Consider the following 14,496-nt stretch of genomic DNA (forward strand, 5'->3'; position numbering starts at 1 on the left):
AGGTTGCTGTGGCTCTGTAGGATAAGCACTGGACTGCTAAACACAAGGTTGGTGGTTCTAGCCCACCAGCCACTCACTCCGTGGGAGAAAGATGCAGCTCTCTGCTCCCATAGTCATAGCCTCGGAAATCCTATACAGAGAGGCTATGAGTCACAGCAATCTGCTTGGCATACAGTAGATGCTTAAGAAGCACAAGTGAGTTTTAAGCCCACATTTCTGTCCAGTCTGGAGGATTCCTTGGAGGGAAGCGGCAGCATAAGCCTTAATAAGAGCACAGGTGTTGTGGGGAGACCAGTCTTGACTCTCTCTCTTCCATCTCCCAGGTGCCCCTCCCAGGAGGCCATGACAGAAGACAGGAATCTGTCCCTTCTGGTGCCCCCACGGCTGGACTGGTTCGTGCACACTCAGGTGGGCCAGCTGGCCCAAGACGGGGTCCCCACATGGTTCCACGGTGCCATCTCCAGAGAGTGAGGATATACCCTGCCCTTCACCCTCTTCCCACTGACCCCCATCCCGGGCATGTTTGCAGAACTCGGAGCTTAGCTCAGTGTCTCTGAACTCACACAGACCTAGGGTTGAATCCTACCTCCTCCAAGGACTTTCTGGGTGACTCCAGGCAAGTGACTTCCATCTCTGAGCCTCAGCTTTCTGTATACAAATGCCTACATACTACCAGGAAACTGGCAGCCCACCTCCCTCATCCAGGCCTGGCTTCACTAATCATGATGGCCTCAGAATCTCTCTTAACCCAGTGTCCAGTGTCCCAAACAGCTGCTCTCAGTCTATCAGCAATACAGCCCAGTGTGTTCTTTGTACGTTAGACAAAGGTGGCCTCTGAGGACATTAACAACCCCTCTAGTCAGGAGCCCTCAGGACTAAACAGATGAAGGAAACTACGTTCTGTGCCACCTTCCACATGCAGGAAATTGATAGAATTTCATGCAGGTCATACAGAGGAGGAACTGCAATAGCTTCTGAGCTCAGGGGCAGGGCTGGCCAATAGAACTAATGGAAGCGACACTGTTGTTAATTGCCGTTTAGTTAAGACTCACGGTGACCCTGTATAGGGTTTCCAAGGAGTGTCTGGTGGGTTTGAACTGCCTCACGGTTAGCCATTCAGAGCTTACCCTACAATGCTACACTAGGACTCCTGGCTACATAAGACATTTAAAATATTATAGTAGTACATTGAAAAGCATTTAAAAATGAGTGAAATTATTTTTCATATATCATAATTATTTTCAAGCACTGGACTGCTAACCACAAGGTTGGCAGTTCAAACCCACTAGTCACTGCATGGGAGAAAGATGAGATTTTTGTGTCCCATAAAGATTTATAGCTTCAGACACTGTGAAGGGTTGCTGTGAATCAGAATTTACTCCAAAGTTGTGGGTTTAGGGTTTTATTATTATATACTTTTAAGCTGTATGGATGGCAAAATGGTTTGTTGGCAATCAACTGCTAACCTAAAGGTTGGTGGTTCAAATCCACCCTGCAGTACCTCAGAAGAAAGCCCTGGTGATCTGCTCCCATACAGACTACAGTCAACAAATCCCTATGAAACAGTTTTATTCTCATATATGGGGGCTACCACAAGTCAGAATAGACTGAACAGCCAGGGGTTTGGGTTGGGTTTTGTTTAGCATGTGTTTTGAACATATATTCGTTTAATGGATATTTAGTGTTTCATTGAACCCAGTGTATCCCAAATATTATTATTTCAACATGTTGGAAGGTCAGAGAAAAAGAGGAAGACTCCCAGTGAGATGGATTGGCAAAAGTGACAGCATCAATGGGCTCAAGTGTAACAATTGTGAGGTTGGCCCAGGATCGGGCAGTGTTTCATTCTGTTGTACATAAGGTTGCTATGAGTCGGGACTGACTCGATGGCACCTAACAACAACAACAACAATCAGTACTAAAAAGATATTTGTGAGATATTTTGCATTCTTCTGTTTGCTCCAAGTCTCCAAAATCCACATTTTACATCTCAATTTAGACCATTCACATTTCAAACACTCAAGAGCCACAGGTGAGCCACAGGCCTCCATATTGGGCAATGAGGCCCCGAGACTTCCCAACTTGTCACACAGAAGGTCCTTTATCCTCTAGGAACCCTGGAAAAGAGTAACAATCATGATGATCATAATAAGAATGGCCCCGGGCGGTGCAAACAGCTTGCACTTGTCTGCTAACGGAAGGTTGGCAGTTTGAACCCATCCCACAGCGCTGGCTGTCGAAGCAAAGCCTACAGGTCCGCTCCCACAGAGATGGCAGCCAAGAAAACCCCCCAAGGCTGTTCTGCTCTGTACAACTGGGGTCCCCCTGAGTTGGAATTGAGTCAGTGACAGCAATGACAACAGCAACATATGAGATCACAGAGCCCAGTATCACAGCGTAGATATGTTTCATCCATTCTTGCGTCAGCCCTGAGAAGAAGCTGAGAATCAGAGACGGACAGAGCTGCTCCCAGGATCACACAGCTAATGGACAGCAGAGCCCGATTACAAACCCAAATGGTTTGCTTCCTATGACACCTTGAAGCGGGGGGTATTCATGGGAGGATTTCAGGCACTGAAAAGGCAGTGATGAGAGGTAGAAGTAAATTCACTCTGGGCCAGAGGAAGGTCTTTAGGATCAGCCACCGTCACCTCAGGGGACAGAACATCCCAAAGTCTAAAACAACCAAGAAGAGGAAGGAAAGAAAAACAGATTTCGGTTGCTTGTTCGTTTGGAAGAGTCTCGGGGTGATGCAAATGGTAAATGTGCTCAGCTGCTAACGAAAAGGTTGGTAGTTCAAGTCCACCCAGAAGAAGAAAGGCCTAGAGATCTAGCTCTGAAAAATCAGTCAACGGAAACCCTCTAGAGTGCAATTCTAGTCCGACACACATGGGGGCTCCATGAGTTACTTGACTTGATAGCAGATGGTTTGGCTATTTTTTTTCTTATATCTTTTTTCGAATCTCAGTTAGGAAACCAAAAAGCATTCCCTTTGATGGTGCAGGATTGGGGCACCATCACGGTCATCTCCCTCCTGTGTGTGTCCTTCCAGGGCCGCTGAGAACTTACTGAAGCCACAGCCACCAGGATCCTTTCTCATCAGGGTCAGCCACAGTCACGTGGGCTACACACTGTCCTACAAGTAAGGCCGGGGCCAGGGCAGGGGCAAATGGGCTCTGGGATTTCCTTGGTGGGGGTTAAAGGGTGCTTCATGCCACATGTCAGGGAACCATCATCAGCATGAGGGTCTGGTCAGATCCATCTGAAGAGTGAGTGGCTGCGGGTCAGGCCCTAACCAGCAGTCATGGGTCCAGTTGCAGCTGAGACTCTGTCTCAAGAGAGGAGAAGTTGGGGGTCCCAGAACTCTCACAACCATCAACTTGACTCCACCCCATGGGGATGGGGTTGTTAGGGAGGCCTCCAAACTTGAGCTGACTGACATCTCAGAAGATTCATAACCGCAAACTACTTTTCAAATGCAAATCCAAAAGATTCCTTGCCAAAGGAATAAAAAGCCCAATGGCTCAAGGACAGACTTCACCACAGCAGGGAAAGCTTGGGCCCCAAAGCTCATGGTGACAGGTTCAAGGTTGGACTCTACCACTTAAGTACTGTGTGACCTAGGACAAGTCTCTCATTCTCTCTGATCCTCCCTCAAAGTCCTTATGTCTACTATAGGAATTGTTGTTGTTGTTGTCGTCGTTAAGTACCACAAAGTTGGGTTTGATTCATAGTGCCCCTGTATAGTTTCCAAGGGGCAGTTGGTGGGTTTGAACTACCACCAACATTGTTAGTAGTCCAGGCCTTATCCATGCCAGGACTCCATGTGAGTATTTAATTCAGGAGTCCCTGAGTGGTACAAATGGTTAAGCACTGGACTACTAACAAACCTGCTTTTGAAAGGTCACATACTCTGCACATATGGGTAGCCATGAGTCATAATCAACTCTACAGCAAGTTGTAACTGCAACAAAGATTTAATACAAACTTGATGTGACGATTAAGTGAGATACACAAAACACATCATAGGACATTAATAAATGCATTCATTGACTATGGGAGCATTTATTGAGCCCCTCCTGTGTAGTGGACACACCAAGGTAAGCTTTTGCCTTGTATTCAATCAGCTTGTTTCATCCTCAGAAGAACTCCTTAGGGTCAGAGTTAGCCCGTGGGGGAAACTGAGACACAGTGTGGGATAACACAGCTAGTTAGTGGAGCCGTCAAGATGGGAGCTGCCATGCCTTGATGTTAGCTCAGTAGCTGGGGCGGGGGGTCAAGTGGGAGTGTCGCAGCCAGGCCTTGTTCCAGCAGGGCCCAAGACAGCTACCGCCACTTCATGGTGAAGCTTCTAGACGACGGAAGTTTTGTGATCCCTGGAACGAGGGCAGCCCACACCTCACTGGACGCCCTGGTCACCTTCCACCAACAGGAGCCCATGCAGCCATATGGGGAGCTGCTGACCCAGCCCTGTGGGCAGGTGAGGGACCCAACCAGGGCCCAGTGCCTCTAGGCCCAGGCCCCTAGACCCTTGTCCCACCCACTCTCTGCAGGCGCTGGTGATTCTGCCCCTAAACCCAGTTTCCTAGTCCCTGTCTTCACCCCACTCTGCGTGGACCGTGTGCTTCCCCCACCCCCCCGACACACACACAGAGGCTCCCTATTGGCTTACAAGGGCTGTGGACACAGACGTGAGTGGTGTCTTTAGAAATGCAGTAATGCAGTGGACAGCACGGGGACTAGGGTCAGTGGCGGAAAGCTGCCCTCCATGGCCTGTAGGCGGAGCTTATATCCTTATGAGGAGTAGTTGACGAGGCTTCTTTTTTACAAGAAGTTGTTGTTATCTGCTGTGGAGTTGGTTCCCACTCATAGTGACCCTGTACAGGGTTTCCGAGGCTGTAAATCTTCATGGGAGCAGAAAGCCTCATCTTTCTCTGGCAGAGCAGCTTGTAGTTTCGAACTGCCGACCTTGAGGTTAGCAGCCTGATTTGTAACCACTACGGTACCAGAGCTCCTAACTCGTTTGCTAGGAGCTTTTTAATAGCCTTGCCTGAGGTTAGCGCTCAGAGGACATGGTCTTGACTCTCTGAAGCAGCTGTGGGAGGGGCCTACTTCCTTATAAGGCTTCTTGAGTGGAATACACTTGCTCCCACACTATATGGGCAGGGCATTCCCACGAGTCCCGCCTTCTGGAAGGATCCAGCGACTTTCCCTTTCCTTGGGGCTGAATTACAGGCTACCTATGTCCCACAGGAGGATCCAGAAAACGTGGACTATGAGGATCTCTTCCTTTTCTCCAACACACTGGCTGAGGAAGTCGCCATTCCAGCCCATGGCCGGAAAGAGGACGTGGCAGCAGTGGCTGAGAAGGTACTTACATAGAGGACGTGGGGGGAGGCGGGCATGGAGGGGAGTGGCACCTCTGGCTGGGGGAAGGGGCAGGGAATAAGAGGAGCTAACTGTCAGAAGTCATATTGACTACATCAGTGGAAAGAGACGATGGAATGGGTCCATATCATCAGCCAAAACAAGACCAGGGGCAGATTTTGTGGAACAGACCATCAATTGCTCATATGCAAATTCAGACTGAAGCTGAAGAAAATGAAAACAAATCCTCGAGAGCCAAAATATGACCTTGAATATATTCCACCTGAATTTAGAGATCACCTAAAGAACAGATTTGATACATTAAACACTAAAGATCAAAGACCAGAAGAGTTGTGGGATGACATCAAGAACATCATACAGGAAGAAACCGAAATCATTAAGAAGACAAGAAAGAAGGAAAAGATCAAAATGGATGTCAGAAGAGACATTGAAACTTGCTCTCCAGCGTAGAGATGCTAAAGAGCAAATGGAAGAAATGAGGAGGTATAAGAGCTGCACAGAAAATTTCAAAAGTCAGCTGGAGAAGACAAAGTCAACTATTATAACAAAATGTGCAAAGATCTGGAGTTAGAAAACCAAAAGGGAAGAACATGCTCAGCATTTCTAAAGCTGAGGGAACTGAAGAAAAAATTCAAGCCTTGAGTTTTGTTATTGTAGGATTCTATGGGAAAATTATTGAATGATGCAGAGAGCATCAAAAAAAATGGAAGGGATATAGAGTCACTGTACCAAAAGAAAATGGTTGATGTTCAACCATTTCAAGAGGTAGCATATGATCAAGAGCCAATGATACTGAAGGGAAAAGTCCAAGGTGCATTGAAGGAATTGACAAAGAACAAGGCACCAGAAATTGATGGTATACAAATTGAAATCTTTCGACAAAGTGAGGCTGCACTGGAGGCACTCACTCATCTCTGCCAAGAAATTTGGAAGACAACAATGTGGCCAACTGATTGGAAGAGATCCATATTTGTGCCCATTCCAAAGAAAGGTAACCCAACAGAATGTGGAAATCATTGGATAATATCTTTGATATCCCATGCAAGTAAAGTTTTACTAAAGGTAATACAGAAATGGCTGCAAGCATACATTGACAGAGAACTTCCAGAGATTCAAGCTGGATTCAGAAGAGGATATGGAACATGGAATATCATTGCTGATGTCCAATGGATATTGGCTGAAAGCAGAGAATATCAGAAAGATGTTTACCTGTGCTTTATTGACTACACAAAGGCTTTCAACTGTGTGGCTTATGACAAGCTATGGATAACATTGCGAAGTATGAATATTCCGGAACACTTAATTGTGTTCATGAGGAATCTGTACATGGACTAAGAGGCAGTTGTTCAAACAGAACATGGAAACACTGAATGGTTTAAAATTCAGAAAGGTGTGCTACAGGGTTGTATTCTTCCACCATATTTATTCAACCTGTATGCTGAGCAAATAATCCAAGAAGCTGAGTTCTAGGAAGAAAAACATGGCATCAGGATTGGAGGAAGACTCATTTACAGCCTGTGATATGCAGATGATACAACCTTGCTTGCTGAAAGTGAAGAGGTCTTTAAATATTTACTGATGAAGACCAAAGACCACAGTCTTCAGTATGGATTGCATCTCAATGTAAAGAAAACAACAATCCTCACCACTGGACCAATAAACAAGATTCTTATCAACGGAGAAAAGATTGAGGTTGTCAAGGATTTCATTGTTCTTGGATCAACCATCAGCACTCATGAAAGCAGCAGCCAAGTAATCAAATGACGTATTGCATTAGGCAAATCTGCTGCACAAGACCTTTTTAAAGTGTTGAAGAGCAAAGATGTCAGCTTGAGAAGTAAGGTACGCCTGACCCAAGTCATAGTATTTTCAATAACGTCATATGCATGCGAAATTTGGACAGTGAATAAGGAAGCTTGTAGAAGAATTGATGCATTTGAGTTATGATGTTGGAGGAGAATATTGAAAGTGCCATGGGCTGCCAAAAGAACAAAACAGTTCTGTGTTGGAAGAAGTGCAGCCAAAGTGCTCCTTGGAGGCCAGGATGGCCAAACTTCATATCTCATACTTGGGACATGTTGTCTGTCAGGAGGGACCAGTCACTGGAGAGGGAAATCATGTTTGGTATGGTGGAGGGTAGGAGAACAAGAGGAAGACCCCCAGCAAGATGCATTGGCAAAACGGCAGCATCAATGGGCTCAAGCATGGCAACAATTGTGAGGTTGGTCCAAGACCAGGCAGTGTTTCATTCTGTTGTGCATAGGATTGCTATGAGTCGATACTGACTCAATGACACCTAACATCAACAACAACAGCTGTTAGAGGAGACTCTTCCAGAATGAGGATAGGATTCTGTGGCTCGGTACTTAACCAACTGCCACTTATTTCCTGAGGCATCAAAATTAAACTCCAATCTGCAATGTCAGTTCCTCCCTCTCCCCATTACCCACCAGTTCAGTACCTCTACCATCCTTCTTTTACCTGGGTGTATCAAGTCTGCCTCAGGATCTTTGCATGTGCTGTGTGTGCTCTGCTCCTAGATTGACCATACTGAGCTCCTTCCTTTTATGGTAAGTGTCTCAATCCCCAACTGCAACATCTAAAGTAACCCTCCATGTCCCCATCACATCACCATGTTCACTTGCTGCAGCGCTCTGTCTGCAATTGGAAATGGTTCTGCTGGTTTAAGAGTTTCATGTTTCTTGTCTGCTTCCCCACTCAGATGGTAAGCTCTGGGAAGACTGGAATTCCATCTAACTTGTTCACCGCTGCTTCCCCCGCCCCTCAGAGAGGAGCTGACATACCCAAGGTGCTCCTTCCATGAATCTGCTGAATAGCTAAGTGAATGAATGAACTGTTCCAAAGCTGCTTGAGGCAGGGCATGCCAGAGAACTTCTAATGATGGTGGAGCTAACAGGAGTGCAGGTGGGCAGGTGCATCAGGAAAGGCCTGCACAGGAGGTGACACCAAGCTGGGATATGCACGGTGAGGAGGAACTGACCAAATGTTCATTCCCAGCGAGAGCATTGCAGGCAGAGGGAATAGCATGTACAAAGGTCTTGAGACTCTTTGTGTGAGAGGAGCGAAGTACAAAAGCCAGTGCAATGAGTGAATGACAGAGATTGTTGGGAGGTGAGTGGTCAAGTTCAGAGGGGTGGGTTATACAAGGATTTGGGGGCCCAGGGGAGGAGATGAGATTCTAGTCTAAATATGCTGGGAGGGTGTGGGAGAGTTTGATGGTGACTGGACTGATGGAGTTAAATGTTTTCTGTGGCTGATAGTGATGGGGCTAAGGTGGCAGGGAGGAGTTGTTGTTGTTAGGTGCCATCGAGTCGGTACCAACTCATAGTGACCCCGTGCACACCAGAACGAAACACTGCCCAATCCTGGGCCAACCTCACAACTGTTGCCATGTTTGAGCCCATTGATGTTGCCACTTTGCCAATCCATCTCGCTGGGGGTTTTCCTCTTTCTCTGACCCTCCAGCTTACCAAACATGGTATCCTTCTCCAGCGACTGGTCGGTCTCTCCTGACAACATGTCCAAAGTATGAGAGACGAAGTCTGGCCATCCTGGCCTCCAAGGAACACTCTGACTGCATTTCTTCCAACACAGATCTGTTGGTTCTATGGGCAGCCCATGACACTTTCAATATTCTCCTCCAAACACCATAATTCAAATGCATGGCAGGGAGGAAACACTATCCAAATGGGAGGTGGTGGTGGCGTGGACCAACACCCTGTGGCTGGAGAGAAATGTGGGTATCTAGAACATGTTTTAGAAGGAGACGTGCTGATGGTTTGGAGCAAGAGGGACATTGTTGTGGTCTGTATCCCCTGGAAGCTGTTGATCTCAGCTCATAGTGACTGCAGGTGTTAGAGTAGAACTGCTTCATAGTGTTTTCTTGGCTGTGATCTTTGGTCCTCTTGGTTATGTGATATTTGTTGTAAAAACAAATGGTGGTGATGATTACATGCCATTGAATCGGTTCCAACTCATAGCAACTCTGTATAGGGTTTCCGAGGAGCAGCTGGTGAGTTTGAACTGCCAACCTTGTGGTTCAAACTGACCTTGCTTTATCCTACAGCACCACACCAGGACTCCATACATGAATAGGTAACTTCATACAAAGACAGTTGTCAGTTGTTAGAGCAACACTAGTACTTTTGCTTCTGGATGTATTTTTATAGCCAGCCTGCATACGGGAAAGGTTTGAATTCTTGGAGAAGTCTCTCAGTTTAGTTCAGAAATGTTCTAGCAGCTGTGGGAAACAAACGTGCACTGTTTTCATTCTTAGAAGGCCTCTTCCTATTCTGTTCAGTCTCTAACATAAACGTTCTGTTCCCCATTGTCTTGGTTACCTGCTTAAAAGGTCAGCACTCTGAGACGGACTGCTGACTGGTGTAGGAAAGAAAACCTTGCTTCAGAGTTGGGCACATTTGGAATGCCAGCTCTGTCACTTCCTAACTGTGTTACCTGTAGCAAATAATTTAACCTCACTGCCCCAGTTTGCTACCCTGTGGATTGGCTCAAACAGCTGTTTGAGGAAGTTGGGTAATCTTGACAGAAGCATCTAGCCCCACTGAGTCGTTCAAACCACCAACCTTTAGGTTGTTGTTATTAAGTGCTATTGAGTTGATCCTAACTCATCATGACCCTGAGTAAGGTTACCAAGACTTTAAATCTTTACAGAAGTGGGAAGCCTCATCTTTCTCCTGCAGAGCAGCTAGTAGGCTTGACCTGCCGACCTTGTGGTTTGAAGTCCAGTGCTTATTGTGCAGAGCCACTGCATTCTTCTATGTTGTTGTTCTTGTTAGGCACCATCAAGTCAGTACTGACTCATAGTGACCCTATGCACACCAGAACAAAACACTGCCTGGTCCTGGGCCAATCACACCATTATTGGTACACCTAAGTCCATTGCTGCGGCCACTGTGCCAATCCATCTCATTGGGGGTCTTCCTCTTTTTCTCCTACCCTCCAATTTACCAAACATGATACCCTTCTCTAGGAACTGTTCCCTCCTGATAATATCTTCGAAGTATGAGAGACAAAGTCTGCCCATCCTGGCTTCCAAGGAGCATTTTGGATGCACGTCTTCCAACACAGGTCTGTTTGTTCATTTGGCAGCCCATGGGACTTTTAATATTCTCCTCCAACATCATAACTCAAATGCATCAGTTCTACGGGCTTCCATATTCACTGTCCAACTTTCACATTCATTAATGAGGTTATTTGAAAATACCATGGCTTGGGTCCGGTGTACCTTAGTCCAAAAAATGACATCTTTGCTCATCCTTAAAGAGATCTTGGGCCACAGATTTGCCCGATACAATACTTTGTTTGATTTCTTGACTGCTGATTCCATGGGTTTTGATGGTTGAGCTGAGCAAAACGAAATCTATGACAGCTTCAATCTTTTCTCCATTTATATGGATGTTGTTTATTGGTCCAGTGGTAAGGATTTTTGTTTTCTTTACATTGAGGTATAACCCATACCGAACAAAGGCTGTACTCTTGGATCTTTATCAGTACGTATTGTAAATCCTCTTCATTTTCAGTAAACAAGGTTGTATCGTCTACATATTGCAGGTTGTTAATGTGTCTTCTTCCAATCCTGATGCCACATTTATGTTCATATAATCCAGCTTCCCGGATTATTTGTTCAGCATACAAGTTGAATAAGTATGGTAAAAAAATACAACCGTGGCTCACACCTTTCCTAATTTTAAATCATTCGGTGTTTGTTCCCCTGTTCTGTTTGAACAGCTGCCTGCTGGTCTAAGTACAGGTTCCTCATGAACATAATTAAGTATTCTAGAATATTCTCCACAATGTTGTCCATAGCTTGTCATAATCCACGCAATTGAAAGTCTTTGTGTAGTCAGTAAAGTACAGGAAAACATCTTTCTGGTATTCTCTGCTTTCAGTCAAGATCCATCTGACATCAGCAATGAGATCTCTCATTCCATGTCTTCTTCTGAATATAGCTTGAACCTCTGGAAGTTCTCTTGAACCTCTGTCAATGTATGGTTGCAGCTGTTTTGGTATTTATCTTTAGCAAAATTTTACTTGCATGTAATATTGTCCAATGATTTCCACATTCCGTTGCGTCACTTCTCTGTGGAATGGGCACAAATATGGAACTCTTCCAATTGGCTAGGTAGTTGTCTTCCAAATTTCTTGGCATAGATGAGTGAGTGCCTACAGTGTCACATCAGTTTGATTAGAGATTTCAATTGGTATTCCATCAATCCCAGTGCCTTCTTCTTTGCCAGTGCCATCGATGCACCTTGGACTTCTTCCTTCAGGATCATTGGCTCTTGATCATATGCTACCTCTTGAAATGGTTGAACATCAACCATTCCTTTTTGGTACAGTGACTCTGTGTATCCCTTCCATCTTCTTTTGTTGCTCTCTGCATCATTCAATATCTTGCCCATGTTGCTGTTATTGTTAAGTGTTGTCAAGTCAGTTCTGACCCATAGCAACCTTGTATAGGGTTTCCAAGGAGCAGCTGCTGAGCTTGAACCACTGACCTTGCGACTCAAACTGACTTTGCAGTCCAGCACATTGATCCACAGTGCTACACCAGGACCCCATCGAATCCTTCAATATTGCAAGTTGAGGTTTGAATTGCATTCTTCTTTAGGTTGGTTTGAACCGCAAGGTCAGTAGTTCAAGTTCACCAGCCATTCCTTGGAAACCCTATACAGGGTCGCTATGAGTCAGAACCAACTCAACAGCACTTAACAACAACAATATGATAGCGTAAACCACTTTCTAAGGTTCAGTCCCTGGAGAAGAACATCATGCTTGGCAAAGTGGAGGGTCAACAAAAAACAGGAAGCGCAGTTCTACTCTGATGACACTCATGGGATCAACATGCGACAGAGCTTACTTGGCAATTCAGGGCTCATCTAACAGCACCACACCAGGACTGGCTTTCTTATTTTTAAGTAAAGTCTGTGGGAACACATCCAGGTTCATCCATGTACATGCCATCGGTGACTACTTTTGAGCTATAAGGGCAGAGCTGGCCCACAAAGCTGAAAATATTTACTACTTGACCTTTTACAGCAAAAAAATTTCCAGCTCTAGTTGGCGGTTCAAACTCACCCAGGGGTGCGGTGAATGAAAGATTTCTGTAAGAACTACAGCCAAAAAACTCTCTGATGCAGTTCTACTCTGTAACACCTGGGGGCGCCATGAATTGGAGCTGGCTCTTAGACAGCGGGTTTGGTCTGTTGTATGGTCTCAAAGGTGGGGCTGTTTACAAAAATGGGAAGGATGAAGCATGGGATCAGTTTCCGGAGATTATAGAGATGTTTCCCAGCCTCGGTGAGTCGGCGGGTAGGAAGGGGGGTCAGCTGGACAGGAGTGGGGTGATCTCCAAGCCAGACACAGAGGCTCAGCAGGTGTGATGACTTTGGTTTCACAAACTCCTCCTTCAAGCCCACTGAACCCTTTGCTGTCGAGTTGACAGCCACTCATAACGGTCTTATAGGACAGGTTAGAACTGCCCCATAGAATTTCCAAGGCTGTAAAACTTTACCGAAGCAGATCACCTTATCTTTTGTCCGGGGAGGCACTGGTGGATTTGAACCACTGACCTTTCAGTTAGCAGACAAGCACTTAACCATTTCACCACCTGGGCCCCTTTCCTCCTTCTAGGCCTTCCCCAAACAGGGCCTGCTCTACTGGCCAAAGAAAAGGACGTCTTCGGCAGAGGTGGACAGAGTGCCCTCTGGGAATGCTGGCGTCTCCTGCCCCACAAAAGCTTCTCTGGGGGGCACCCGACAAAAACTCTGGAAGAGCCTCAAGACACTCCCTCAAGCCGGCAGGAAGGTCCAGCAACAGCTGAAATCTCATCTCACAGCCATGAGCTTGCCATTGCTCTGGAATTCCAGGTGGTCCTCCGCACCCCACAGCTCGGGGGCCAGGGCAAGCAACTGTGAGAATACTGCAAACTGGGAGGACAGCATCTGTACTGCGCCCTTTGAGGGGGCCCAGGGACTCCACTGCTCCCCCAGAGACAGAAATGCCCTTTCCAGGGAACCCCTGAGGTCAGTGAGTTGGAGCGGAGTTTCCCCGGGAGACAGGAGTCTGCACTCAGCAGTAGTGAGGTCTCCCTCACTGCAGGTGTCTGAGCAGGAGATGAGGAACTTGACAGAGTCCCAGGACTGGCTCCCTGAGGAGTACCTCCCACCGCCACCATTCGCCCCTGGATACTGCTAGAGAAAGGTCCGCCTTGTGCCTGGGACTGCCCGCCCTCGGATCCCCTTCCTTGTTGCCTGCCACTGTACCACAGTGTACCACACCAGTGTGCCTGCAGGAAACTGGGAAAGAAATAAAGATGTTTCTTGGATTTGGTTCTGCACCAACAAATGACCTGGTTATTTCAGTCACCGTTGTCAGAGTAACGGCAGTGATGTGGGGTACCGACTATGTGCCTGGCCTCTGAGTTCGTTAATTTTTTTATGCTGCTGAGCAGACACACCGGGTCAGCCCTTTCTCTGCATTTTCTAAGGGAGTGTGAGACTCAGGGAGGAGAAAAGTTGTGCCCAATCTGTGTTCCTTCCACATGTCACCTGTTCTCTGGGCAAAGACCCCACGGCAGGAACCCTTGCCGGCTGGAGTCTTACCTGGGCTGCACGTTGAGTATGTTTGTATCTGTAAATAGGCCCTTCTTCCCAGGTGCTGGTGAAGAGGTGAAGTGTGTCGAGAGCTTGGTGCAACGTAAGGGGCTCTGGGCATCTTTACTGTCAGCATTAGCAGACACGTGGAGCAGATAGCAGTGTTGTGTGGGGATGTTTATGGAGCTGCTGGACTGCTCCGTGCCTGTTTCCTCATCTTGGAGAAATTGTGATAAAGAGCAGTTCCTTCTTGGCAGCATAAGGGGTCAGAATATGTGTAGACTCAATAGTTTGCACTTAACTACTAATGGAAAGCTTAGCCATTCAAAGATGTAAATAGGTTTGATTTGTGTCCCCAAAAAAGATAAATCAAAGACATAACCCCTGTACTTGTGAATGGGACCCTGTTTGAAAAGAGAGGTTCTTTTTGCTATATTAATGAGGTCACGTGGTAGTCAGTGGGCCCTAAACC

General features: G+C 46.5%; 1 protein-coding gene across 1 annotated transcript; it reads left to right on the forward strand.

The window, feature by feature from the left end:
- The first annotated feature begins 342 nt into the window (after positions 1 to 342).
- Positions 343 to 13,626, forward strand: HSH2D (hematopoietic SH2 domain containing). Its single transcript, XM_006877128.1, has 5 exons — positions 343 to 467; positions 3,053 to 3,142; positions 4,315 to 4,480; positions 5,254 to 5,349; positions 13,063 to 13,626. The coding sequence occupies exons 1-5, from the start codon at positions 343 to 345 to the stop codon at positions 13,624 to 13,626; spliced, it is 1,041 nt and encodes a 346-aa protein (XP_006877190.1).
- The last annotated feature ends 870 nt before the right edge of the window (positions 13,627 to 14,496 follow it).

The sequence above is a fragment of the Chrysochloris asiatica genome, unplaced genomic scaffold (genome assembly GCF_000296735.1).
Source record: "Chrysochloris asiatica unplaced genomic scaffold, ChrAsi1.0 scaffold00442, whole genome shotgun sequence".
NCBI lineage: Eukaryota > Metazoa > Chordata > Mammalia > Afrosoricida > Chrysochloridae > Chrysochloris > Chrysochloris asiatica.